Source organism: Drosophila teissieri, chromosome 2L (assembly GCF_016746235.2).
Source record: "Drosophila teissieri strain GT53w chromosome 2L, Prin_Dtei_1.1, whole genome shotgun sequence".
Classification (NCBI taxonomy): Eukaryota; Metazoa; Arthropoda; class Insecta; order Diptera; family Drosophilidae; genus Drosophila; species Drosophila teissieri.
In genome coordinates, this window is record NC_053029.1 from 1,135,105 (window position 1) to 1,161,617 (window position 26,513).

The window sequence follows — 26,513 nt, forward strand, 5'->3', positions numbered from 1 at the left end:
TGCCTTCTTCATCCGCCGCAGTTTAGAAAATGATTAAAGCACGTCCTTTAAAAGCTTTTTTTAATCAGTTTAATGTAAGGTCGTACAAAATCACATTTGGCGTCGATCCACTCTGCGCCTCGTGTAGCTTCTGTTTTCCAACGTGTTTTTGGTATCGAAAGCCGAATTGTTCAACAAATTTAGCTGGTATGCTAACTAAAAGTAATGACTACGTGTAAGCCTAGGCACTGTTGTTGCTTAAGTCGTATCTAGCTGAAGAAGTACACTGAGTCGAGCACGTTGCGCAGGTCAAAGTCTCCCTTCTGGGGCAGCTGCTTCAGAGTGCGGTTCAGCTGGCGCTTGGACAGGTCCTCCACGGAACCATCGTTCGTAAAGTCGCTGATTGGAATAAATAGAATAGTTAATAGTTCGAAAGATTGAAGTTACATTACTCACTTATCCTTAAAGCTGTAGGTCAGTCGCATGTACGCGGAGAGCTGCTCCAAAATGGGCTGCGAGTGCAGGGCCACAAACTGCTCCCGGCACATGCGATTGAGCTCTGGCACGGTGTTGGCGTGGGTCCAGAAGCAGTCGTGCACCGAAACGAACGTGATGCCCTGCCGCTCGCAGTGCAGCGAGGTGAGCATCATGTGCGAGGAATCCAGCGAATGGATGAAGTTCGGCGGGAAGGCGTTCTTCTGCTTGAGGATGTTTGGTCGCTCGTACATGTCCATGGGCATGTTGGCCGAGACCTTGAAGCCGGTGCGAGGCGAGTGCTTCATCTCCTGGCGATTGTAGGGCTGCACCACCGGCAGACCGAGTGGCGTGACCCACTCCACGTTCTGGCTGCACACGCCAGAAATCAGGCGGGCGCACTCCGTGAACCAATCCTGGATTTCTCTCGTGGATGTGAACATTTCGCGCAGGCTTTCGAACGTCTTGGTGGTCAAGTATGTGGACGCAGGCCACACCCAGTCCTTGGGGAAGTCGTCGATGTCTTTTAGTTGGCGCGCTATCTGCAGTCTGGCTCCGTAACGAGTCACTCCGTAGACCGTTGTCATCACTGTTTGCTTGATCACCTTGCGGCGAACGAATCCGGCCAGTGCGTCCGCCACATGGAGGCCGTTCTGGGCATCCGATTTCCTACTCTTCTCGACCAAAGCGGCTACCGCACTGTAGACGTCCTGCGGAATGGCCGATGGTGCCAGGTTAACACTACGTGCACCAGCTTCGTCTCTTCCCAAAGCCGCGTAATGCTGCAATCCATTGCAGGAACCGTCCTGGTGAATGGGGAAGCGACTTAGATAGGCAGCGGGATCGGGAGAGCGATGCACATTGGCAATTTCCATGCAGCACGCCAGCGTTTGCCACGGCTCATCCGATTTGGCCCACCACATGCGCCCTGTGAGTGGATTGTCGGCCGAGTCCAGGATATCTGGCATGATCTCCTCCGCGTACAGAAGACGTTCCCTCACCGAGTCCCGCTTCTTCAGGCCAGTCAGATTGATGCAGTGCAGCTTAAGCCAACTGAATCCATCCACTCCCAAAGGCTGCGCCTGATCGAAGATGAGCATCGAACGAGCCAGGTCCGAGCCCAGGTGATTGAGATGCGGTGGCACGGGATAGACGCGTCCACGGAAGTCCATGTTGTGTGGCAGCCAGAAGACTTTATCACGGTACTAAAACGATTAAAGTATTAATGGTAATTAATAGCAGATATTCGAAGAAAACTTACATGCTGTGCCAGCGACAACCTATAGAGAGCATCGCACCACAAGCTGTACATCTCGGCCTGCTTCCTTCGATGTCCGAGCTTGTCCCGGAATTCCTTAGCTCGATCCGCACTGGAGGTGGCATTGCCTTCGGCATCCTTAGCTGGCAACGTGGGAAGCGGAGGCAGTGAACTGGGCGGCTGAGGGACGTCCAATTTCGCATCGCCACCATTCTGGAACACGCCTATGATCACATCCAATAACTGGGTGTTCACCCGCCAAGGCACACTGGCCAACTGATTCAGAGAGTCTAGGGCAGGATACAGGTGCTGCGGGTTGGAAGCCGTAATGCGGTCCCACTGCTGGATGGCTTGGTGAGGCAGGCGAATCAGCTCAGACTTGTTCAGTAGGTAGCCACCATTGTGCGGAGTACTCCACGGTTGCGGGGGACACAGCATGGGCACCAGGTTGGAGTCAAACGTGAGCGTCTGCTGGCGGGAAGCGCGGAATAATCTCGAGAGCACCGGATGTGGCTTGACTTCCTCTTTAACAAAGCGTCCTTGATTTCGGAAAAGAGTGTAAAAGGCGGGCAACAGATTCTGTGGCTGAGTGGCCGCTTTGGCTTTGCTCTTCTGCCTCATAATATGCGAGTCGATCTTGATGTCGCGCATCAGAATGTTGTACAAAAATCGACCCACGCCGGTCAGGACATTTGAGGGCCACGGCACCTCTGGCAGATCCATGCTGGGTCCACTCTCCCGCTGCTCGTGCACGAGACGCTGCCAGGACTGTCGCGAGTTATCCTGTGACTTTCCACTGTCCCACAGTTCGCAATACGAGCTGTATATCTCGCCAACCTTCTCCAGCGTGCCGTTGTGTTTCTTCTGCTCAATTTGGTACCGTTGCTGCACCTTCTGCCCGAGTTCTTTGTACAGCTGACCGACTGTCGGACTGAATGTCTCTGAGCCCTCGGCCAGCTTGTACAGCTCCTTAATCAGAATGTCTGCAAAGTGCGAGGCGTCGAGGGTCTTCAGATATGTGTAGTAGTTCATGAAGCCGTGTGGCTTGAAGCGGACTTGGGCACGCAGCGTGTTGAGATCGCGTACAATGGCTGCCGAAATTTGCTTGCGCCACGTGTCCTCCAGTTCCCTCAAGCGTTCGCGCTGGAAATAGTCATATTTAAATAAGAGAATATTATATTGAGTAAGATGTAGCATACGCATTTCTCGGAGTTGGCGAACTCCTTGGATTTCTCGATGGACTTGATGGTAATGCTGCCGTCCAACTCAATTTTGAGTTGCTCGCGAGCTAGCTGTTCCAATTGAGCTGTGGTATAGCCTCGCTTGGAGTTCATTATGGCGTAGTCAGCTTTTCCCGGTTCTTCCTTAGCTCCAACAGGTAGAACGTGCTCGTTGAGGTGATCCAGCAGTTCATTGTCGTATCCAAGTTGCGGTGGCACATAGACCGGCTTAAAATCCGGTCGAAGTCGTCTTATCGCATCCAAAGCAATGTCCCGCTGATCAGCCACAAACTTTGACTTATCCATAATTTGACTCAAACTGAGACCTTCCTTTTCAGCTTGGGAAACGTATTTGGATATGAACTGGTGGTTCTCTTCAGCCGGTTCCAGGCGACCCAAGCACTCGAAGATGGCTGCGTAGGTTTGCTCATTGAACGCCAGTCCGTCCTCTTCGATGAGCTTGAAGATCTCCTGGGATCGATCGAAGGATCCCTTGGCCGCATATCCGTGCAGAAGGATGTTGTACAGATCGATGGTGATGAGGCCTTCGGACATGTGCGGCAAAGTACTCTTCCTCACCTTGCCGCGATAGGCAATGATGGTGGACAGGGCGCGATTCAGCATGTTGGCCGAGACGCACACATTCAGATATGTGTTTAGGTTTATGTGCAGTGCCCGCTGCTTGGCCAGACGTTCTTGCTCCTCGTTCACGTGAACCTTTGACTTGAAACTAGGATAAAGACTGGTTTAGGGAGGTCTATAATGAAATGTGGACAAAACTGCTCACCGTTTCTTCGACTTGGTGGTGACTGCACTGGCGTTGGGCATGGCCACAGCTGTTACTGAAGGTTTGCTTTTTTCGAATGGATTGATGTACGGCTCGATGGCTTCGAACGGATCCAGGAGTTCGTGCTCTTCAGGAAGCACTTTTGCGGAACTCAGACTAGCAGACGAAAGAACGAATTTGTCAGTGACACAGTTTAGTGTCTGCTGTAGTTAGCCTTACCCGAAATCCGCCTCGTGCTGATCATTTCCCATGCTCTCGATGATGTCGCGAAAGTTGTGAAAGCTTTTGAGGATGTTTTGCACCTCGTCGGGATTCGCTATCACCTGCTTGGTGTACTCATCCTTGCCAAAGAAGAGCATAGGCCGATCGTCGTATATTCCGGACTCCAGAATAGATCCATCCAAGGCCTCCATGTCGATTTTCTGGTACTCCACAGGCTGACGCTGCGCCAAGTCCACCACGCCTTTGCTTCTCTTATCCTTGCGATCCTCGCGTGCCCGACGCTCCAGAATTTGCTGCTGCGCCTTCTGTATGAAGTCGGCCAGCTTCTTGGACTTCAGCCGCTTCACCCGCGATCTTCGCTCGCTGATGGCTTGTTCGGTGACTGCAAAGGATCGGCTTATTCGGGGTCCAACTACTGGGACTAGCCGGCACTTACCCTCCAGGAGCTCCACGTATTTGGCGTAGCGGGGCTTGCGCAATCGCTTCTTTTTCGCCTGGGCCACTGCATCTGTTTGTGTGGGTGTTGTTGTTTGTGTGCGGGTGGTTGTGGTTGTTGGTGTTGTAATTGCCCCTGCAAAGGAAAAGCACATGTTGCATTAGATCGCTGCCGCTTTACCCTTTATCGCCACTCACCTGCCGGCATTCGGCGGTACAGCATTTGATAATACTGCTGATAATTCACGAAATTTGGAGGCGCAAATCCGCAGCCGCAGCACACTGTGGTTGTTGCTGTTGTAGTTGTTGGGTGAGCGGTGGGCGGCATTCGCAGTGCTTTTTGCACGGCTGCCGCCCGATTTGCACCCAACAAACGATACATTCCGATGAGCTGCAGCTAGACGCACACGTTCCACGCAAGTGACGGCAAATTAACGCAGATTTTGGCAGTTTTCACACAGCATTTGTTGCATAATTACACACCGATTCCGACCAATTGGTTGTTTATTCCCGCACTTCACGTGTGGCGGCCGCAAGCAGTTCGCTGCACTGCTTGCCCAGCGAACAGCTGACTGCGATACCAGGGCTGGCGAGAGAAAAATACTAATAAACTCACGGCGAAATACAAAATTGTTATTTTATGTGCCTGTTAATATAATATAATATATTATTTACACGGCTACCCTTGCATATATTAAGCTTTCATAACGGCGAACATAAAATACAATTTCCTTATGCGCGGCAACTTTTAAAGCATTTTAAAGGTGCTACTGATTTTGGTATTTCCTTGGTATTATTTGTCAACGCTGTCAACGACTTTTCCGTTAAAAGCAAACACAATTCGAAAGTTGAAAAGTGAAGCTAAAATGCCGCCAAAGAAGGCAAAAAAGGGGGCGGGGTCGAAGAAGAAGGAGGAGGAACTGGAGAACCAACCACAGCCGCCGAATGTGTTCCTGTACATCCAGCTGGCGGTCATCGCCAACACGCCTAGCACGCAGCATCCGCTGGAGATTCACATCAGTCAGGGGGGCAGTTTGCTGGTGAAGTGCGACGAGCACTACAACACCGATGGCATCATTGTGCAGGAGGAGTTCCACTCCAAGCCCACGTTCACGCTCATCTTCCAGCAGGACAACGTGGACCGGATCAACCATGCCGCGGACAATCCGCTTCTCATTCAGCTGTACATGCGCGTCTTTCCGCCGCGAAGGGACATTCCAGTGGAGTACGAGATGCAGGAGGAGCAGGGGGAGGAGGAGGAGCGCGACCTGGAGTCGGATTCCGACTCGATCTTGACTGTATCGACGGGCAGAACGGCGACCACGCAGGATGACGTACTCGACGACGTATTTGGGGCCAGGGAGACGGTGAAGCTGGTGCTCCTTTGCGTGGGCTATCTGGACGTGATCAAGTTGTTCGGCCACCGGCGCAGCATGATCTGCGAGGAGCTCTTCCTCTATCCCATGCCGGATGTGCCCAACGAGATGCGCGCCACCGTCCACACCGAGTGGCACCTCTACACCCTGCTGCCCATCGCCAAGAAGCTGACCTTCACCAACATGGCGTTCGTGACCTTTGAGAGCATCTACTGCCTAAAGGATGAGTACGTGCTGGACCTGGACACCCTGTGGGTGCGACTGAGCTTTCGCTCCCGGCTGCCCGGCGACCGGAACGATTACACCTTCATTCCGCTCTGCGAGTTCGGGCACCTGCAGCGGAAGATCATCTGCCTGCAGGACAACCACCACGTGTTCGAGTCCTTCCGGCGCAGCGTGAGCCCCTGGAATGTGACCGGACTGAAGTCCGCCATGGAGATTCAGATGCACCGACTCTTCTCAGAGCTCTTTTACTCCGAGACCATGACGCCGGACTTCGAGGAGATCGACGCGGTCATGGACGAGGCCCTCGTCTGCAACTCCTTTCACCGGTTCATCCTGACTCAGAGTATGGCCGACATTCTCTCCTACGCCATAACCTGCCAGCAGTACGTCCTCGTCGTGGAGGCCTTCCAAACGTTCGGGGCCGCCAAGCCGCAGAAGGTTTTCCAAGGGGTTCTGGACCCGTCCATCATGGCCTTTCCAGGCGGTGAATATACCACATACTACTCATGCTATCGGGAGGATCCTAACCTATATTCATTCTATTCTGAGCAGTGCAGAACATGAGATTCGCTGTCCAGCTGGACTACCTCGGAAAACTTAGGCCCAAGAAGATGATGAGCACGACGAACGTGAAGGCTGTGGAGCGTACGAAAACCCTGCCCACATTTGCCATCATCAAGCTGTGCCTCCTGGCTCCGATCGGAGAGATCTACAAGGAGCTGAAGGTGTTCCGGGACAGCTTCATTCGGCAGAATCGGCTGCTCTTCTGCGATCGTCCTTTACGTTCCAAAAATGTGATGACCCTGGGCGAAATCCAAATGGAAAGCTACGCTCGCTTCGACAAGTTCATCCGGGACTGCATATCCTTCATCATCGACAAGAAGGTGATGAAGCTGGAGGACAAGAAGCAGCACTTTTGCTGTGCCGTTCAAAACTTGACCAACATCCTCATGAAGTTGGTGGGGAGTGTCTACAACACGAGGACTCTCACGCATACCAGCGTCGAGTTTGCGGTGCGTAGTCCACAGGAGTATTGAATATTAAATTCCATTGCTTCTCTAATCCCCAGAATCTCTGTGCATTTGCCTACAATGAGTTGGAGCCCAGGGTCCACATAGTGGTGGAACAGATCGAGAACGAGGGCTTTGATAGTTACACGATCAGTAAGCAGATCCAGATGGAGCGCATCATCGACTACTTGAACACCGTGAAGCTGCTCCTCATGGTGAATGATGAAAACCTCGCTAACCTGTTGATGGAAAAGGTCAGTTAATTGATTCATTCGGTGGAAGTGTGAATCTCTGATGAGTTTTGGGTTGACCAATTCCACCATTAAAAACTTTATAAGAATCTAAGCTTAGTAAATAGGTTTTAGTTACTTACCCATGTATATTCTACCTATCAACAGTCATTCAGCAATGTTTATTGTTTGTTGTTGAGTAATTAAATTATTGTGATTATTAAACAGTATTGAATTAGGATTGAACTGAGTCATGTAAGATTAAATTAAAAAGGGATTTGCAATTCTGATGAACTTTCCGATATGATATAACCGGAAATGAAAATTCTTCATCAAAACCTGTAAGTGATTCACAAAAATTGTACGCTAATTTGATTAGATTGTGTATAATGAATAACAGTAGTGTATCAGTTATGAATGAACGAAATTCAGAAATAAACAATTAATCATTAAAGCGGTTAGAGACAGCTATCTACTTGCTAAATTTGTCAACAAACAAATATAACTAGTCAGTTGCAACAGGTTTAAAATTAATTGAATGAGTGTGGAAAACTCGGAAATCTGATTGATAAGGAAACGTTTTTTCTATTATCAATTTCCCCATAACCTTTCTCCATTTACAGGCCATCACGGAGTATCCAAGTAACGAGCGCTTCTGGTTCTACATGGTGATTGCGTACATGGAACGTGGCGATCTGGAAAAGGCGAAAGTGTACTTCAAAAAGAATCACCTGGCGGACACCCACGACTATTTTGCGTAAGCCATTTAATATTCCACAAAATGAGATGCCTTAGCGATACGATATCGTAGGGGCTGGATTAAGTTGTACATCAACTACGTGGACACGCGAAACAACCCGGAAACCGCGCCCGACTGCATCGAGTGTCTCTTGCGGAGCATCACCAACTACGCCGAGCGGTATCCCCGCCAGCAGGACGCATGGATCCTGCTCTACTGCTACTACAAGCGGTTCAACTACGAGCCGGGCTGCGCCTTCGCCCACTGGAGATTCGAGGATCACCATGGGCACTGCCGGCTCAACGCCTCCTCCAATGCCCCGCACAGCCTGTGGGGTCTCTATGTGAACCTAAAAATCACCATCCCAACGAGCCGGGGCAACATGTTCCTGGAGGTCTTTAGGACCTTCGCCCGCCTGGGCCTCTATGAGTTCGCCCAGGTGGTCTTTGCCGCCGTGGAGCATCTGGCCGGCGATGCGGATCGGTATATGCTCCAGACCCAGATGGACATGATGCTCAACCAACTGGACGAGGAGTTTGTGCCCCAGAGCTTTGACTTTGAGGAGGACGAGGAGGGTGATTATTTGGTGGGTTGTTCGCACTCCTTTAGGGATCACAGATCTGAGTTCCAAACTTCCTTGCAGGCCGCCATGAATGCCCAGATCAATGGCAATGTGGAGTTCTATCGGGGAAACCTGGAGGAGGCGGCCTTGTACTACGAGAGCGCCCTGACCTTGCCGACTCCCGAGGTGAACGAGCGCGATTTCTTTGAGGTCAGCAGACTGCGCCTGGGTTACATATCCTACGAGCTGGGCAACTACAACAAGTGCATCGAAGCACTGAACTTCCCATTCGCTGGCCAACTACTCTCCATTGTGGCCAACTATATGATAGGCAAGTCCTACTACAAGCTGGACCAACTGGAGATGGCGCTCGAGTCCTTCGTCAGTGCCACCCACCTGGACACCCATGTGCCCAACGTTTGGGGCTTCCTGGCGCTTATCAACCTGAGGCTGGGCGAGAACTACAAGGCCATCGAGTGCTGGAAGTACGCCAAAATAGTAAGCTAAGGCATTTCTTTGGAGCCTGTATATGTCATCATGATTGGTAATCGTTCCGCAGGAGCCCAACTATGCCATTGACGACATGATGATCTATGAGGAACTGGACGCCATCGACTACGACTCCGTTGACCTGTACATCGATGTGCCCAATCAAATGGTCGACGACATCTTCAGGGACTCGCAATCGGACTCATAACTTGTATATTTTGTGTGAACCCATAAAGACCAACCTTCTGGCTGCTCTGCTAAAATGGCTACGTTCATAATGGCTTCATCTGGGCCTGCATCCCATGGAGGTAAACAAAGGGGGGTTTGTGGTGGGCTAGTTTTTTACATTTTTCCACGAGGCTCATTTGTTGCTGTTTAGCTGGCGTGACTTGTTGACACAAGGTAATGAGACGGGGCAGCAGCAATTTGCTTGCATAAGACAGTCCACCCAGCCCACAGACATATGTACATATGTACATACATATATACGAGTATCCTGGCTTTTTATAGAACCCATTCGCGGCTTGAGCTCCGCTGCTGCAGTCTGCATCCAAACATGGCCCACGGAGGAGGCGTCAGCTCGCTGGCCGGGCTGGAGGAGAAGCCAGCGGCCTGTGTGGCCAGCAGCACGGCCTTGGCCATTAGGAACTCGACCATAATCGCCCATCGGCTGTCCATTTACCTGCCCCAGCTGCTGCTGCCCTCTCGGGATCCCCAGAAGGCAGGGCATTCCCTGCTCCACAGCCGTACCAAACGCCCAATTTTAATTGTTTCCCTTCCAGCTCATCACCGAAATCAACTGCTACGTGGCCCAGTTTCGGGAGCTGCTCATCTTCATTGGCCAGGCCCGCGATTCCCCCGAGCTGCGCGAGAAGATCAGGAAGCTGAGGCGCAGCTGTGTGGATGCCTGCAAGCACACCGCCCACCTAATCACTCCCCAGCCGCGTCACTGCCTGGGCAGTCCCAGTGAGAGGATGCACCTGACCCTGCTCTACCACCTCACGCTGCAGTTTCAGCACGAGTTGATCAAGAGCCATCGCCTGATCCAGCTGGTGCCCCTGGACATGACGGAGTACTATGGTAAGGCATCCAGATATACTGGACGAGCGTCTTGGCTAAAGCGTCTGTGCTCCCTTTTAGCTCCTTCCCGCACAGCTCCGTCCAATCTGGGCAATGTCATCAGCCAATTCCTGCTGTGCAAGCAAATCAATCCCGACTTCCAGCAGGAGGAGCTGTGCAGCATTGTGAAGGACTCGCAGGAGCTCAGCGAGCTCTTGGAGGAGCTGCAGGCCCACATGCCCTTGACGGAGGCATCTCCGGAATCCGACCTGGATCCGGCACAGAAATGTAAGTCACCTAACGGCTTTTGTACACCATTCGTTAATTTTTCAATAAATTTTCCAGCTGAAAGTAGCCTGGTTTCTCTTGACACTCCGGACTGGTATGCCCGGCAGCGCAGGCGGAGTTGCAAGAGCCGGAGCCGCAGTCTCTGTTGCTGCCTGTCCAAGAACCCATCAAAAACCTTTTAGAAAGAGGTGTCTTTCAAATTAATTAGGAAATAATTATCCCCTAGAAGCTAGATAGTTAGTTTCCTTGGTGTTAAATGCCATGGAAAGGAAATGAAAACCTGTCGCAGAGGATTTTACACCCATTAAAGAGCCAATAAATCTGTAACTACAGCAGTGTTCAATGATAACAAACCAATTTCGGAAGCGATAAAACGTATTCCCAGAAACGATAATAAACGCCAGTTGCGCTGGCAAAGTGGCACCTCAAAGAGACCCAAAGCAATAATCGTAACGAAAGCGATTAAAAGAAATACAAACCGAGTATTGGTGTTTTCTCGATTCGGGGAATCTCGAGCAGAATGATGAAATCTGCAATCTGTGCCCATCACGCGGACAAAGGGACATAAATTCAGCAAGAGCTGGTGAAATCCCGCTTTACGATCCCCAGAAAGATGTCACATTAATGGGCGGGATTCTCGCAGAAGCCCCAAATGTTTACAGATTACTTAGCGGAGAGCAGGTGATGCCGGCTTGGGCAGGCGCCGCCCACCTGGCAACCATAAATTAGATTAGATTCCGGCTTACACCGCGTGCCTCTCGTCATTGGACAATGGCAAGCAGGTTGAGCGGATCGCGGTGCCGTGACTTGCTGATAGAGATGCTTGGCAACAGAGATCGCGGTCTCGCATTAATTAGAATACATTTGCTGGTTTGATTTTTGCATAGTTTAGGTATTTAATTTTAAAAATATGCCTGTCTTTTACAAAACATATCTCTACATTAAAAATATATATATATATATTTATGTATATTGTATGCAGATTTATGTGGTATATAATATATAGGTGTATATATTAGGTATAAACTTCTACATGTCATATGGATTTTCACAGAAAATCTTCAACTTTTGAGTAATGCTTTTTAATTGTTTCCTTGTGCGTGTTTTCACATCCTTAATTCCTCAATTTTCGCGCTTTCACTTTCCCCCTTTGGAGAGACTGTTCAATCCTGTAGTTACTTTGTTGAGCATTATGCAATTTGGAAGATTCTTTCTTTCGCTCACTGAGCCCTCCGCCGGCACCATCGCAGCTAGCTTTGATCTGTGCCCGCGGAGCTCCTCGCTTCGAACAAGCTTTGACACAAGGCAAAAAGCAACAACTAACTAATTGTTAACAACAATCTCTACGCGATTACACGATTACACGGGCTGTTTGTTGTGTGTGTGTGTTTCTGTGTGTGGGTTATACAAAAATTATCATCTCATATCGCTATAGCTATTAGCTATCGTTAGACATTTGCTACATCATTGTAAATTCACTATTTGCTCACGATTCTTTCTGGCTAATATCACCGTTATCACTGCAATGCCTAAACTCGGCTTAAGTCTGAGCAGAAAGAAGTCTTTTCCTGGATAGAACAGGTCATGTGTGCAAACAAAATGGTGCCATTAGAAGGTAAACAAAGGAACTAACTTAGTTGCTAAACATTTGCATAGTCACACAACGAAACGGAACGAAAACTAAACCGGTGAGGTGAGGTGAGGCGAAATCATAAAACAAAAGAAATGGTGTGCAAAACAAAGAACTAAAGACTCAACGCTGCACAACAATAATAACTAACAGCTAAAAAGCTTAGTAATTAGGCCCTAAATTACGGGTGAGAGACTGTGTGTTTGGGTGTGCAGGTGGGGCTGATTCTGCTCCAGCTTTCCGCTTCTGCTTCTGCTTTTGCTTCTGCTATCTGGATGAATGGCTGTGTGCGGGGGTGTGGCTGATGTGGAGGCGTGTTTGCAGTCTGGCTGTCGAAGGAACTATGCGGAAGACTCCGCTCTAGATGCGACCGCTTTTGCTCGCCGTCGACGTGGACAGCTGTTCCAGGCGGGAGCACAGCTCCTGGGCCAGACGCAGTTGATTCGCAGCGGCGGCGGCACACGAGGTGGCGGCTCCAGCGGCTGCTCCAACGGGCAACTGGACTCCGGCCACGACTTCCGGATAGCTGATGCACACGCCCACCCAGCGAGCTTGACTGCAGGCATGGGACTGTAAGGAAAAGAAGAGGAAATGGTTAGTTTGGTGAGCAAACACAAGCAAGTTCAGTTGAATTTGTATAACTCGAATATGTTTCATTCTAAAGAGAAACCTAAGACGTAATATTTTTGATTGCTAACGAACTAGAAGCTTGGAACATTTGTTTAAACAATCTACCAAAAGTTGCGTATGCACGTATAATCTAGAAAACCTCAATGTTAATTCCCGGCTTTCAATGCTTTGCGGTGTTGACTTATCGCCAAAATGTGGAGGTGTCAAGCGAAGCTGTTATGCATATTAACTTTTCTCAATTATTATCGGTTTCATTTTCTGTACTCCCAAAAAATTAGTATCCATCAAAATGGGACTAGCAGAAAGGCTCAAGACAGCAAACAAATGGCTTGAGATAAAGAAATTTCAGTTATGACGAGCAGTAAATGCAGGAAATTTGGCTTTGATTCGAGTTACGCAAAATTCGCCACTGGGAGATTCCACTCATCGACTTCAACTCACCATGGCGAAATCACGCTTCCACTGGACACCGCACTGGCCGTCGCACAGAGGACAGGGACGCTCCAGGCTGTAGCCACCGCACTCGCTGCAGTCGAGGGACACATGGTCGTCCGTCCAGGAGACGCCGCAGGTGAAGCAGGAGCCCATGTGCTGGCGCAGCTCCTCGATGGTCAGCACGTTGTCCATGCTGATCTCCAGGGGACTGCCCACCAGATCTGGCAGCGAGGCAGACAGGCCGAGATTGTGATGCCTGCAAGAGATTAGGCCGAAGCGGGGAATTCTTGATTAGTAATCGTGACAAATTGCGGCTGGCGTCGGGCGTCGGGAGTCGGGCAACCGTGACCTTGCCAAGTGGGTGGTGGCGTGTGCTGGCGTGATTATGATAATGAGCTGCGTGGGATTTGGGATGGCCTAAGTGGGATGTGGGGATGGGGAGCAGGGGACGAGGGCAATGATTGGCAACTGTACCCGACTCTACAGCGCGACTTTCGCCCGATCATGTGAGCGATGGCGATGGGCTTTTGTTGCTTTTGTGCGGCCCCAAAATGCGAAATGATAATGATACGACTGCGAACATATACATACGAGTATGTACATATATATAGGCGGAGGTATATATGTTTATGGCTGTATACAAACACAGACGGACGCCGCCGAACTGTTGAGCTCTGAAGGTGCTGGCCCCCTTCATTAATGGGCCAAAGTCGTGGCCAAATTGCAGGTGTGGTTTCCACGACACTGTGTTGTATTCGGTTGTATTGAGTGGTATTGTGGCTGTGGCTGTGTACTCTGCACCCTGGCCCAGTCGCCATTCCCCGCCCGATTAGATAGCTAAAATCATGAATGAGCCACCAATCCACGCCCCTTCGTATCCCCCACAAATCAGCCCTGACATTGTTTACAGCGATATTTAGCAAATGCGAAAACGGAAATGGAATTAAGGCGAATTGAAACGAATCGCTGCTTCCAGCTAAATGAATCGTGAATCATGTATGTCTATAGATCTGAAGATGGGCATCCAAAGTAAGATACTTACGACAGGGGACTGCAGATGTCGGCGATTTGGGGACCGTGAACACTGGCGATCGACATGTTGGCTGCTGATGGCACTGCAAAGAGGGAAAAGAGAAGAAGTCAGTTAAAGTTCATCAAATCATCACATGTAACAAGGTGAGTTCAATGCTGGCCAGGTAGGTAGGTAAGCGATCGACGGCGAAGGTAAGCGAGCTTGTTGTACAGGTGCGTGACTCAAATGTCAGAGAGCTCGACTGTACCAAGCTGAGCTTCAGATCATTCAAATGGGGGGTATATGTATCATTTTCCGCAGCAACTCGGACGACATTCTTGGCTAAAATTAACAACTATTTGTGGGGAAACTGAAGGTGGAGAGCGGTCCAAGACCACAACCGCTGAAATCCGGTTGAAAGCACCATAAACACACTACGAGGCCGTTGATCAGTGCGTCATCTCGTGTAGTTTCAATTGTTTGGGGATCGAGCAATTAAGAGACTTTAATGTGCGAATTATTCGGAATTGGAGGCGGGACGTTAATGGCCCACGCTTGTGTCTCAAATGGGGGAATACTGTCTATAGGGTTTGTCTATAGGTATACTATGTGGCTGTCTACATTGTCCACGCGATTTTTGGCAAAGTTGCCAAAATCTTTCTGGCGAGCCGAGGCACATGACTGCCATGGCGTCTGCTGGCCTGGCATCATAATAAATAAATAAATAAGTACATTTTCTGCGTTGTTATGCGGCCATCCGTTGGACGTTCTATATTTAGCTGGATCGAATCGAGAAAGTATGTATAATCGCGGGACGTGCCCGAAATAAACCAAACAACATGGGATAGTCTGGGCATTGGTTTGCGCCCCTGCTCGGCTGCAGTTCGGTTTGAGCCTCGGCTGCGGGGCAATTTTCAGTTCAACTGAAACGGCAACGACAACGGCGCAAAAGCGAAATTGCTGTAATTTATCCGATCCGAGCATATTGTGTGCCGCACACACAACTAGTTGCATTTAATTTGATTTTATTTATTTATAGAAGGGCACACACACAATGGCACATAAATCGGATAAATTGGGGGGACACCGACGGGCGCTTCAGTTTTTTGAGTTATTTTTGGCACGGAAATACTTACATTTGTTGGGTTATTTACAGCAACGGTTGTGGTTTTTTATGTTTTTTTTATACAGCGCTATTAATAAATCCAAATTGGGATTTCTGTGCTGCTTTAGCTTTATTCGCCGTATTTATTGGTAATTGTAGTTGGCCTTGCGTAAGCCAGACAATCGAATTGCTTTTTATAATTGCCTGGATATTAACATTAACCGTTGGCAATTGTTATTGGGTTGTTTTGTTTCTGTTTGTAACTTTTCACACGCGATGCGAGACAGTTAGCTCATGAAAATGCAATTGGCAATAGTTTAAAAGTTTGTATCTGAATGCAGTTGTTTGACTGGGACTGCAGCGCACTTTTATAGTTGGACTGGGAAGCGAAACTGAACTGTGTAGCTGGGACTCGGACTGATTTTCCCCAGATTCAATTCGATTCGATGCGAGTAGTTTTCTCCAGAGCCGAAAGACCAAGTGGGCAAGCAAAGCACCTCGAACCGCGAAACTCAAATGAACAGAGCTCGCTGAGATCGCCCCGCTTTTATAGCCGATCCGACTGGCGAGAGCGGAGAGCCGTTAGTCCGTTAGTCAGCGCAGAGAGCGAGTGTGAGTGCGAGAGACGAGCGAGTGATATTGCGCGAACCCGAACTCGAATCCGAGTCGCATGACAAAGCAAAGCTAACGAACTGAACTTGCCAAAACACAAGCACACGCACGAGCACGAATTAAAAAATCACCCGAGTGCCGTGCAAAACACGTAATAAAGATCAAAACACAAGCAAAATGCCAAAACAAAGTCTGATGCTGACCAAATTAGCGGTAGTTGGCAACAGGAGCGGCTCTCAGCGAGAGCTGAAGAGAGCCGGAGATAAGAAACCAAAACAAAGCAAAAACCAGCGAGTGTCCCGACCCGAGGATACCTGTTACTCGCTGGTGATACGAATTAGGCGGTGTCGTTAAACTGTCTTGGTCTAAGATAACTAATACATTTTCAGCTAGTAAGCTAATCGCCTTGAACTTAATCTAGGTAAAGTCATACATGGCATATACAAGGTATAGAACATGTTACATATCTCTCCACAAGCACGTTATACCCTAACTAGTTCACGAGTAGCGGGTACCAGCGAGAGGGCGAGCACATTTAACGGTCAAGCACAGCAGGCGAGCACCCTTACACCCATACCGATAAGCAGATACCCACACCGATATCTCCTCCATACGCCCCATCGGCCGGACGGTACGTATACGACACATTGACCGGACGGACACTAGTACATCGACTAGGTGTAATCGCCCGCTGGTTATTGACGCATGTCCAAGAAGACGGCAAACAAGATGCCCCCTGGCAACCGTCAGAGGAACCGACGGACGACGTTGCTTCATTTGAATAACAAATCACTTCGCGCTATGACAGGTAGAGCGCCGGGCAAGGACAGGGACGGTTACGGGTTCGAATTCGGGTTCGTGTCCGTGACAACGGTGGAAAGGCAGGTGGAAAGCCAGAGGAAGGACATAGCGAGGTAGCCGGAAGATGGAATTCTCAAAGAAGATGCAGGTAGAGCGCATCCCTAATCACTAGATCCGCAAAGGCATCAGCGGAAAATTCCATCAGGGGGTGTGTTTTCCCATAATCACAATGTCCAATAACATGTTTTTTGGAAATTCGCTTAAGATTCAAAAGAGACTGCATTATGCATCACTGCCAAAATAACTAAGCGAGGTTTGCGATATTTCCAGACCATGTACATTTAGTTAGCCCAAAAAAGGCATTTAATCAGCAACAGATGACAATATCATGCTGATAGTATTACTCTTTCTCTGCGGTTATTTCCACACCATAAATATACATAAACGCCGCACATCCACCATTTTTCGCTTATCAATCTGCTGATAATCTTATCAGCAAAGTCCGCCTCCCACCCCCGCTTTTCACCCCTTTTTTTTCAATGCGCGTGTCTCTGCGGACAAATTGTAAAAAAAGTGTAATGGAGAAACCCACTCGGTATGTATAATACGAAGACGAGGTGACTCCCGCGGCTGTCATCCCGCCGCCATGGAAATTTTCGCTAGCGCAGGCATGTTAATGGACAAAAACTTGCCAAACTGCAGCTAGACCAGGTCCAACTTATGCACATGAGCCGCATACGAGCCGGGTTCCAAGGCGCGCGCGTCGCTCCACTGGCGGCTCCAATTACGCCAGCCCAACGAAAAGGGAGCACCCCGAGCAAAGCCGCAGTCAAAAATTCAAGAACCCAGAACCAGAGACGTACCAAAGTCAATCCGAGCGACCCTCGCCAAATTAATGCAATTCAGCGTCGCAGGCGACGGCCAACTACACACAGAACCAGATACATAACTACACTCGCACTCGCACACGGGCAGGGCAGCATGCATATAGTATAAACAATTAATGTTTATTTAGAAAGCAAGAGCGGCGGAACCCTCACAGTCCAGCACGCTTCTCACAGGCATTCAACTTTTTTGTCGCGGCGCAGTTTCGTACTTCGCCACGGAATCTGATATATTCCGGCGGATTTGGGTGGAGAATATGATGGGATGGGAGGTGGAACTCTCATGCGTTAAGAACAGATTACTTTAAGATGACAGCCATCGTTTTGGCATAGCACTGGGTAATTGCACAATGACCGCGATCATTTCGCGGCACTTTAGTTTAGTTCGGCGTGGGGATGGAAGCGATGGTAATGGTGGAAGCGATGCCTTCTCATCGGAGAAGGTCACACGGCAATTGCCCGAGATGCCCACACAAAAGAGAGACAGCCTCACCTCGGCGGAAATTGCGTCAGAGAACGTGAGGATATTAGTCCGAAAATAACAATATTTAAACAATATTTTGCAAACCTTTTAAAAACTTATTAAGTGCCTCCGCACTCACGCGTGTGTATTTTTATACTCTTCCAATTCCAAATTCGCGTGCATCGTTTTCCTGATTAGTACATCCAGTTGCAAGTTTTCAGAAACCTGTACGAAAATATTAACAATATATTTCGCCACCGGATGAATTAGACAGAAATATTTATTTCAATCTTATCGCTTGATTTACACACCGTGCAGGTGTTATCAACGGATTGAACATCATAAATACAATGTGTTTATAGGGGGCAGCTATTGAAATACGTATTATTTGACATTTTCAAACAAATGCTATAGAAAAACCCTTTCAATGCATACGTGTACTCAAAACAAATCGGAAAGCTGTTTATTATTTTCCGAAGTGTGCTTGGAATTCCCGGAGATTTCCTATGGGAAAACTACAATCTAAGTGATTTACGTTTAAGTACGTTTTTTCAGCTCTCCAAGGGCTTGTGGCGATTTTAGCTAGCGAAATTGATTTAGAATGTACAAATCAGAAGCTCGACTTAATTGCACACTTAGCTATCCGCTGCCTATCAGCTACCTTACGGAAATAAACCTTTGCGGTTTTAGATCATTGTCTATATTAGATTTCCATTCATTCCGTGAAAAGCAGTATACACACGGGAGTTGGCTAGATCAAGCGAAGTTCATTTGCGAATAAATCATGCCGCTATTGCCTAATATATTATTTGTTGAGTACGTAAAACGTTAGTTCATTTATGATCAGTAACTCTATTAGACTGTCATCAAACCCAACTAGGGTATTGCAATGTCACCTATGCCACAGCAGCAAAGTGTGTGTGCCAAGATAGCCCACTTGGAGCCATGCACAACCACGGTGTTCAAGTGCTGCTCGAAGACATGCGCTTCCTCTTCGCATTTGGCCAGTACGGGAGTCTTCGCTCCGCCTTGAGCTCTGTGTCGAGCAAGTTGCTCCGCAGCTAAGCAAACAAAGCTGCTCCTGCAAGTGTCTGTTAATGTTAATTATTGTTATGGGTGGCTGTTGTGGCTGGTGTGTCAATACACAGCTCACATGCGGATGGATCCGTCACAGTCAAATGCAAAAACAAAGGCGACCACGACGGCTTGACGTCAATGGCGAGGGAAATCAGGAACACAGCCCCCAAAGACAACAGCCATCCAGGGCAGAAGCGCGGCTTTGTTTAGCCTTCGATATCGAAAAGATGGCGATCTGCGATTCGTGGGAGGCTGATTCACTGGACTGGCGGGGAATCTACGCCACTTTTTGGCCAGTCAGCGCCACGCTTTGATCGTTAAACTCGTCTTTGATCGGGGCTGGGTGTTCCATCATCACATGCTGATGCTAATGAGTTAGCTCGAATGCGACAAACCCGTTCCACGGGATTCCCTCGCCCCGAGACTTGGTGTGTAAACAAACCGAAGTCAGAATTCTACCATGCGGCTGTACTATGGAAATCGTTTACTTAATTAATGGGGGAAAAGTACCCACGAATCTCGGGGTAAACTGCCAAAACGGGGCGTGACTCCGTCTGGGCGCAACAATCCAACGAAAGTGGCTATCGGTTCCATAATCACAGGCCACATAGTTGCACTTAGTACTGAACACCATACCCCCATCCCCCATCCCAATCCCCTGCGCTCCAACCGGATTGATCGGAAAGATTTACGAGCCCATCCCGCCGGCTGCCAGACGAAACTGTTGACAAGGGCAATTAGAAAGCCAACGGACGACCCTGACCCTTGGCCCCCTGCGGCATGCTAATTCCACGGGTTTTGTAAGACTTCCACGTAATTAATTTGCATACCGTGCCAGCGACGATAAAGCAAGCGATCTCGTCAATGGGAAAAGCTCCCACAAATAGGTCTATGACATGTTATCTTGCTTGTTTACGAATGAATGTATACAGAGTGTAGATCGCATGGCTCTGGATCGACCGACCGACCGACCGACTGACTGATGACTGCTGACTGATACTGGCCGCGACCATGTCCATGACTGGAGACCCCAAGAAGGTGGGTCGCAGCGAGCTCAGGTTTACGTGACCCTGGCCCTGGAAATGTGTGATTCGCCCAAGAACTGGAGCTGCATTCCTCGCTGAATCCGACGATGAGTTGCGGGAAAACCGCATCTATTATCAGCAAGCAGAAATGAGAGGGTTGTCATTTTTGAATGCCATTATCAAAGTGCGGTTTCATCCTAAAAAACATGCATGTTTACTCATAACTGAGTAAATAATAATATTTTAAGGGCTGCTGGCGCATCAAGTATGTGTTATTTATATTGGGTACAGCTATACATGTTATTTATATTGGGTAAACTTATTTCCTATAAACAAACTTAAAAATAGCACGCGTTCTATTCAGGTTTAATGACGCCTCTTCAATATTTATAGATCTCGTTTATTTTGTCTGATCGTCGCACGATTATATACACGCTTCGTACGTAACCCTCGATAAACTTGACTGCAATGATGGGTGATAAAACCGCAGGGCAGATAAGATCCAAGGGAAAGTACGTAAGAATAATAGGGTAGGTTCTAGGAACAAAGTCTAACTAAGATCTTATAATCTAGTACAGTAGTATACAGTTATAAAACATATAAAGCAATATAATTGCAAGAATTGCTTATTGCCTTTGTTGTTCGAAAACAAGAAAGCCGGTAACCCCAGGAATTTGCAGAAGTTGAATGATTAGTAGAAGTAACTTCCACTTTGAAATCATCGATAAAGAGTTTAACACTCATTACTTCCCAAAAACTTCGCTACAGCATTAAGCGGGAATTACCATGCTACTTAGAATTTCTTAGAAAATATCACTAATACTGTAATTAATACTCCGCAAAGTTTATTTAATAAAAAAAACCCTACTCATACATCATCCCACTGAAAACACAAGCCACAGATCACATATGTTTATGTCAGCGAAATTACTGGGAAGCGATATAAAATGTACTGAAAACAGTTGGTTGCATATATCTTTCGCTGCGAAAACAACAAATTGGACTCGATTAGACTTAGTTAGTAGGAAACAAAATGGAACGGCCCTGAAACACTTTGTTGTGTTTCTATTTCGATTTCTGGATTATAGGGCTGTGCTCATTGGAAAAGCAATGAACAGATTGCCACGCAATTGAATTAAAACGCGAAAACGCAGGGCGGCACATTGAACACTAGTTCAAGGTACTACTTGCAACGCCAAGTTGCGGTTAGCAAAATTCCCAACCGCAGGCAAAGTGCGAATCGCCAGTCGGAAACTAGAACACTCCACAGGCCCACAAGGGATGGGTTGGCGTGCGACAATTAACACTTGTGGAAGTCTGGAGAACACTTAATTAGCAATTTGCATAATGCAACAGTTTGTTAATTACACGTGACCCAGGTTGATTTCCTTTCCACAAGGGAAGGTGTTCACTCCGACTTCTCTTTTCAGCCTCGGGAAGATTGGTTTCGGTTCGATCTGGTTTCACTCTCGGTTTGTTCAATGAATTTGTTCGGTTCCAGTTTTGGGCTTTCCCATGGACAATATTTAATTAATTTTTAGCATGCACATGGCTAACAAACAAACTGGTTCCCTAAACTGACAATTTTCTCGAACTTGCAAATCAAGCGTAGAACAATTCAGTTTAATCTGGTTTGGTTGTTTCATTTTTCCCAGTCAACTCATTTCCAAATGCGAGCTAGAGAATGGACCTAATTAATAAACTGTCAATAAAGAAACTAGTTTGATGTGAGCTACATTATATGGCTAAACAAAGAAAAACGTGCCGAGCATAAGGAGCTGTTGTAGTAGCTCATGTATTATCAGCTTTAGAGATTTCTCGTAACTCCAGATTTTGATTAAATGTGTACCTCGCAATTCTCGCAGTTCTACAGAACAGCAGATTAGTATTTTTCCCAGGAAGATTGTGGCTGGCTCTTATCTGAGGGCCTTAAATGTTTATGTTCGCAGAAAATTAATTTCTTATTTAAGCTATGTTATGTATGAACTGCGCACAACTTGGAGTTGTTTGCCAATTACGAAGTGAACAATAAAAATTTGAATATTGATATGAGCAATGAGGAATCTCACAGCTTATTTCCCAGGTGGCGTCTCCCAGCCCTTAAGATGTCTATCTTTATGACGACTACCGTGTGCGATGCAAATGCGGGAATTTACGACAAGTTCGAGGGGGTATATTTAGTCAATAAAGTGGCGCGAGCGACTAGCTGACGTCGCCAGATGCCATCGTCATCAGCATCAGCATCAGCAATGGCATCTCGTGGAGCCGTTGGAATACTATATGGTTGGCTCTCTGTTAGATTTGCGTCGCACGGAACATTTGCCCAGTGTAAACATATACACAACACAACCGGTGCCGGTTTGAACCGATTTCGACCGCCGTAGTGCCCGGCAATGGCTCTATCTATGTGCTCGTTTGTGTGTGTGCTAAAATTGTAAATTAATAAAGGAACAAATGAACAAATGAATGAATGGGTGGACGAGTGGACGGGTGAACGAGTGAACCGGCGCAATTCGAATTGAAATCAATCCGCAGAACACACGGACACACCCAGCAATCGCATCGGTCGGGCCTCTCCAAGTCGATTGTCGAGTGGGGCTTTAGCTTTACAGAACACAAAAATACTTGTAACCATAGATTAGCTATATTAGGTGTCTGTTGCCAAGTAAATATAGAAATTCTTTTGGCCCCATCACCCCGTTCCAAATCGCAATGCACCCATGTAAGTGTGTGCTCTTCGAAACTCCTCGAACTGAGGAGCTGAATGAATGGCTTGAATAAGGGTATTCTGTCTTTCGTCTTTTACACAGTATCGAGCAGACGATTAACAGATATAGGTTCAATGTCAACAACGATTATTGAGGTCTGGGAATTGGCGCCTACTGGTTGACACTCTGGTGATCGGTTCTCGCTGTGCCTTGGATTATATCCGCCGAACGGGGGGCATTTAGCATCGAACCGGTTGAGACCACAGCGAGTCGGTTGGGGCCATCTGGAGCCGCCTCTAACTGGTGGCCAGACCACAAAGCCCGGCGCCAGATCCCGATCAGCACCCGGTGCTGGCGGGTCGGATTGCACTTGGCCACTTTCCATCCGCACCTGTGTCGCCCAGCACACTTCCACTGCGTTGCGGAGGGCTATCGGCTTTGGAGGTTGGAGAACCTGAGACGTCGGGGCTGCTGCGCCATTCCACAGACGGCGGCAGCGGTAGTCAATGGGACTTATCATGCACGGACGCTCGAGTCGACAAATTATACCAACTGGTGAACGGACTGCGCGTGGCGTTTCGTTCTATAATGAGCATGGGAACGGAAAACGCAGACAGCGGGTTGGGGGGACATTGCGAAACCGAAAACGGTTTTATTTTTAAAACTGTCGTTACGTTTGTCGTTTTAATAAGCATTTTATGCATGCAAAACGCTTATGCAAGCTCCCGTGTCCGCGCCTGAGATTCGCCAGCGAATTCTACATGCGCTTCCCACCGCTCCAACAATTATAATTAATGTTGTATAAGGAATGGCCGGTCTAGACGACGGATGACTCAAGTCGCACACGAGATAAGCACAAGAGCGATCAGTTCAGATAATAAAATTCCACTACATCCATCATGATAAGCGGTAAAGTACGGCCTGTGAGTTCAGGCGAAAGATCAAATCTAATGTGCGTGACTCACGACGATAAAGCTGAATTACAGTCCTATAAATAGCTCAGATAAATCGCTGTCAGCTTTGATTGACTGTGAATTCTCCGATTCATTTAAAACCTTACAACATCAACGTGAACTGAGACTGAGACTGGGTAGCTCTGGCAGACGAAGCCGATTGCAAATCGTCTGATGCAATATGCTAATCATTCGCAAATGTGCGAGCTAAGCGCAATAGTTTGCAACCGGCCAACTTTCGCTTCCTTTTGGGTTAAGTAACGAAAAGCAAAGTACTATGATTTGGAGCGGGAAAGTTCAACAAGCTATACTATTATAAACCAATCAGTCTTAATAAATCGAAAGTCAGTTAATCGAGCACCGGCAGTTCCTAGATGGTGACCTTTATGGAACTAGGCCACTTAAGACCGAATAAGGGACATCATTTCCAGCTCTCATGGCTGGCTTACACGCAACACGGGCTCCATAGCCTTTTAGGGGCGACACGTGCCGAGTCGGTTAGGCAATATGCATGCAAAAACAAGCAGCTCACGCTAGCACGCATAAGCCGGCAATATTATTGTTTACCAAAATTGGGGAAAAATTCCACTTGAAGTGAACTGCCGGGGCATTGGAAATGTTTGCACACTCTTTTGGCACCCATTTCGCAGCAGGTGAATCGAAGGAGAGGCATGATCGGCTGGAGAGGCTTGTCCGCCTCGATCCGATCCGAATCGCAGTCACATGACAAACGCGTGAATTGGGCGGCTGAGTTCTGGGTGACAAGCGAAACGTGTGAATAGGCTAGTCGCACGACTCACTTGTACGGCTAATCAGATGGCAGATAAACAGGCGAGCGAAACAATTAGCCCCATTGGAGAGCCCCCACTCTCTCATCCATTGCGAATGGTAATTGATGGATCGGCCAGTTTTCGTGGGATGTGCACGGGTACGTTCTAAAAACAGCACGGAATGGGACTAATTTTAAATGGAACTCTTTCGGGAAGACAGAGTGCCGGCTATTCCGGGATTGTATAATTGATGACCCTTGCTTATGGGCGATCCACTATCAACGCCACTCGAAGATAAAGAGACCAGTGTAATGGGCATTAATAAAGTATACGCAGTTTCCGCTCGATCAGACAAAAGCCGGGACTCCAAAAGTCGGGAAAACCACTGGCGATAGGCGATAAGCCGCTGCAGCTGGTACAAAGGTGCGACTAGCGTTTTCCGCTGCTCAATTAGTGGCTTCGCTACTGCTAATCGTAAATAACATAGATTACTGCGATGTCTAGACTATAAATATAATCGGGTGGCTAATTATAATATGGAACTGCTACGGGAAGACAGAGTGCCGGCTATTCCGGGATTGTATAATTGATGACCCTTGCTTATGGGCGATCCACTATCAACGCCACTCGAAGATAAAGCCGGAGTGCATGGGCATTAATAAAAGTATACGGCAGTTTCCGCTCGATCAGACAAAAGCCGGGACTCCAAAAGTCGGGAAAACCACTGGCGATAGGCGATAAGCCGCTGCAGCTGGTACAAAGGTGCGACTAGCGTTTTCCGCTGCTCAATTAGTGGGCTTCGCTACTGCTAATCGTAAATAACATAGATTACTGCGATGTCTAGACTATAAATATAATCGGGTGGCTAATTATATGTGCGAACTGCCTACGGCGCACTCACCAATGAAGTTCAGCTTGTCGGTGGCCAGATTGCAAAAGTCGGGATCGTCCACGTCGAAGATGATGCCATCCTCCCACTCGGTGACAATGTGCGACGTGGAGACGGAAACGGAAGTGGTGGCGCGTTGCTGCTGCTGTTGTTGCACCAAGGAGCTGCTGTTGTTGTTGTTGCTGCTGCTGCTGCTGGCCGGGATGTGGTTGTTGTTGCTGCCCGTCTTCATCTCCATGGGGGTAAGAGAAACGCAATTAGAGGATACGGCGGGTATGTACAAATGTAGATACGTGCTGGCATGCAAGCAGCAAAGTACACACGTGGCTTAAAGCGCAGCTTGTGTAGATTGGCCAAGCAACTGGGAAAGGGGGTGATAACTCAGTTACGGGGAGTGGGCAGTGGGGAGTGGGGAGGGGTGCGGGCACACAGCTGTTGCACACACACACGCTCCCCTCATTCTTGCAACACTTCTTTGCACAAGTGCAACATGCAAATCAATAGATGCAAGCTGCATTTTATTTGGGTGAAGGCTACATGTGTGTGTATTTGTATGCATGCGTAGGCAATTGCACTCGCTTCATGTGTTTGTTGCTGTTATTGCATTTGCCTTTGCAAATTTTGTTTGGCCCCCATGCATGTGTGTTTGGATAAAAATACCTGAATACAGTGCTACCTGTATTGGCCAATAAATTCACTCACCTTTATGCTTCCAGTACGTTCAGTCGACCAGCGTACAGTTAATTATCCAAATCGGGGCCCTCGCAACCGAAATTTAAGTTAAATTTGGATAAAATTCCTGCAAAACAAAACTTTGCTTGCAAATTGCTGGCAACTAGAGGTGGTCAGCTGTCGATTGTTGTAGTTGGCAACACTAGTCGATAGGACAAAAACCGTTATGCCTTAAGAATTTTGAATTTTTGAATATGTGCAATTTCATATTAGTTTCCTGTTCAAACTTATAATTTTAAGAGAAGTATAATAATATAAAAATTGTTTGTTTAGATCCTCATATATAATAAAATTATAATATATTGCTATTAATAAGTAGAATCTCTGACTGTTTCAAATTGTTCTCAAATCAAATTTAACCTAATTTTATTTTCTAATTTCTTCTTACGGATTTAACCATGCATTTATTTCAACTTTGTAAACATTTTAAACTA

The 26,513-nt window shown here is 47.8% G+C and overlaps 4 protein-coding genes across 5 annotated transcripts; 2 read left to right on the forward strand and 2 right to left on the reverse strand.

Annotated features, from left to right (window-relative positions):
• Window positions 1-62: 62 nt before the first annotated feature.
• On the reverse strand, window positions 63-4,927 carry LOC122626243 (DNA-directed RNA polymerase, mitochondrial). Its single transcript, XM_043806435.1, has 8 exons — window positions 4,574-4,927; window positions 4,377-4,511; window positions 3,938-4,322; window positions 3,719-3,874; window positions 2,911-3,661; window positions 1,715-2,854; window positions 436-1,658; window positions 63-378 (listed from the first exon to the last, which is right to left on the reverse strand). The coding sequence occupies exons 1-8, from the start codon at window positions 4,755-4,757 to the stop codon at window positions 249-251; spliced, it is 4,104 nt and encodes a 1,367-aa protein (XP_043662370.1). The 5' UTR covers window positions 4,758-4,927; the 3' UTR covers window positions 63-248.
• A 265-nt stretch (window positions 4,928-5,192) lies between these two features.
• Window positions 5,193-9,269, forward strand: LOC122623079. The gene is made up of 7 exons (XM_043802007.1): window positions 5,193-6,460; window positions 6,529-6,989; window positions 7,046-7,240; window positions 7,840-7,973; window positions 8,028-8,541; window positions 8,599-9,015; window positions 9,077-9,269. The coding sequence occupies exons 1-7, from the start codon at window positions 5,242-5,244 to the stop codon at window positions 9,212-9,214; spliced, it is 3,078 nt and encodes a 1,025-aa protein (XP_043657942.1). The 5' UTR covers window positions 5,193-5,241; the 3' UTR covers window positions 9,215-9,269.
• A 293-nt stretch (window positions 9,270-9,562) lies between these two features.
• On the forward strand, window positions 9,563-10,656 carry LOC122626541. The gene is made up of 4 exons (XM_043806838.1): window positions 9,563-9,727; window positions 9,789-10,086; window positions 10,147-10,353; window positions 10,411-10,656. The coding sequence occupies exons 1-4, from the start codon at window positions 9,563-9,565 to the stop codon at window positions 10,533-10,535; spliced, it is 795 nt and encodes a 264-aa protein (XP_043662773.1). The 3' UTR covers window positions 10,536-10,656.
• A 568-nt stretch (window positions 10,657-11,224) lies between these two features.
• Window positions 11,225-25,594, reverse strand: LOC122618463 (protein pinocchio). 2 transcript variants are annotated; one of them, XM_043794920.1, is made up of 4 exons: window positions 25,360-25,594; window positions 14,091-14,163; window positions 13,055-13,304; window positions 11,225-12,553 (listed from the first exon to the last, which is right to left on the reverse strand). In XM_043794920.1, exons 1-4 carry the CDS (start codon window positions 25,583-25,585, stop codon window positions 12,344-12,346), a joined length of 759 nt encoding a protein of 252 aa, XP_043650855.1. In that variant the 5' UTR covers window positions 25,586-25,594; the 3' UTR covers window positions 11,225-12,343. The 2 variants fall into 2 exon arrangements, with proteins under 2 accessions (XP_043650855.1, XP_043650862.1); XM_043794927.1 differs by lacking the exon at window positions 25,360-25,594 and adding an exon at window positions 15,197-15,689.
• Window positions 25,595-26,513: the final 919 nt, after the last annotated feature.

Coding starts and splice junctions, on each gene's coding strand:
- LOC122623079 (XM_043802007.1), top strand. CDS start 5,242: ATGCCGCCAAAGAAGGCAAAAAAGGGGGCGGGGTCGAAGAAGAAGGAG. Junction 7,241..7,839: donor CTAACCTGTTGATGGAAAAG/GTCAGTTAATTG, acceptor CTCCATTTACAG/GCCATCACGGAGTATCCAAG. Junction 7,974..8,027: donor GACACCCACGACTATTTTGC/GTAAGCCATTTA, acceptor ACGATATCGTAG/GGGCTGGATTAAGTTGTACA.
- LOC122626243 (XM_043806435.1), bottom strand. CDS start 4,757: ATGTATCGTTTGTTGGGTGCAAATCGGGCGGCAGCCGTGCAAAAAGCA. Junction 4,323..4,376: donor ATACGTGGAGCTCCTGGAGG/GTAAGTGCCGGC, acceptor GATCCTTTGCAG/TCACCGAACAAGCCATCAGC. Junction 2,855..2,910: donor TCGCCAACTCCGAGAAATGC/GTATGCTACATC, acceptor GACTATTTCCAG/CGCGAACGCTTGAGGGAACT.
- LOC122626541 (XM_043806838.1), top strand. CDS start 9,563: ATGGCCCACGGAGGAGGCGTCAGCTCGCTGGCCGGGCTGGAGGAGAAG. Junction 10,087..10,146: donor GGACATGACGGAGTACTATG/GTAAGGCATCCA, acceptor GCTCCCTTTTAG/CTCCTTCCCGCACAGCTCCG. Junction 10,354..10,410: donor CCTGGATCCGGCACAGAAAT/GTAAGTCACCTA, acceptor TAAATTTTCCAG/CTGAAAGTAGCCTGGTTTCT.
- LOC122618463 (XM_043794920.1), bottom strand. CDS start 25,585: ATGGAGATGAAGACGGGCAGCAACAACAACCACATCCCGGCCAGCAGC. Junction 14,164..25,359: donor CGACAAGCTGAACTTCATTG/GTGAGTGCGCCG, acceptor CCCTCTTTGCAG/TGCCATCAGCAGCCAACATG. Junction 12,554..13,054: donor GGAAGCGTGATTTCGCCATG/GTGAGTTGAAGT, acceptor TTTTCCTTACAG/TCCCATGCCTGCAGTCAAGC.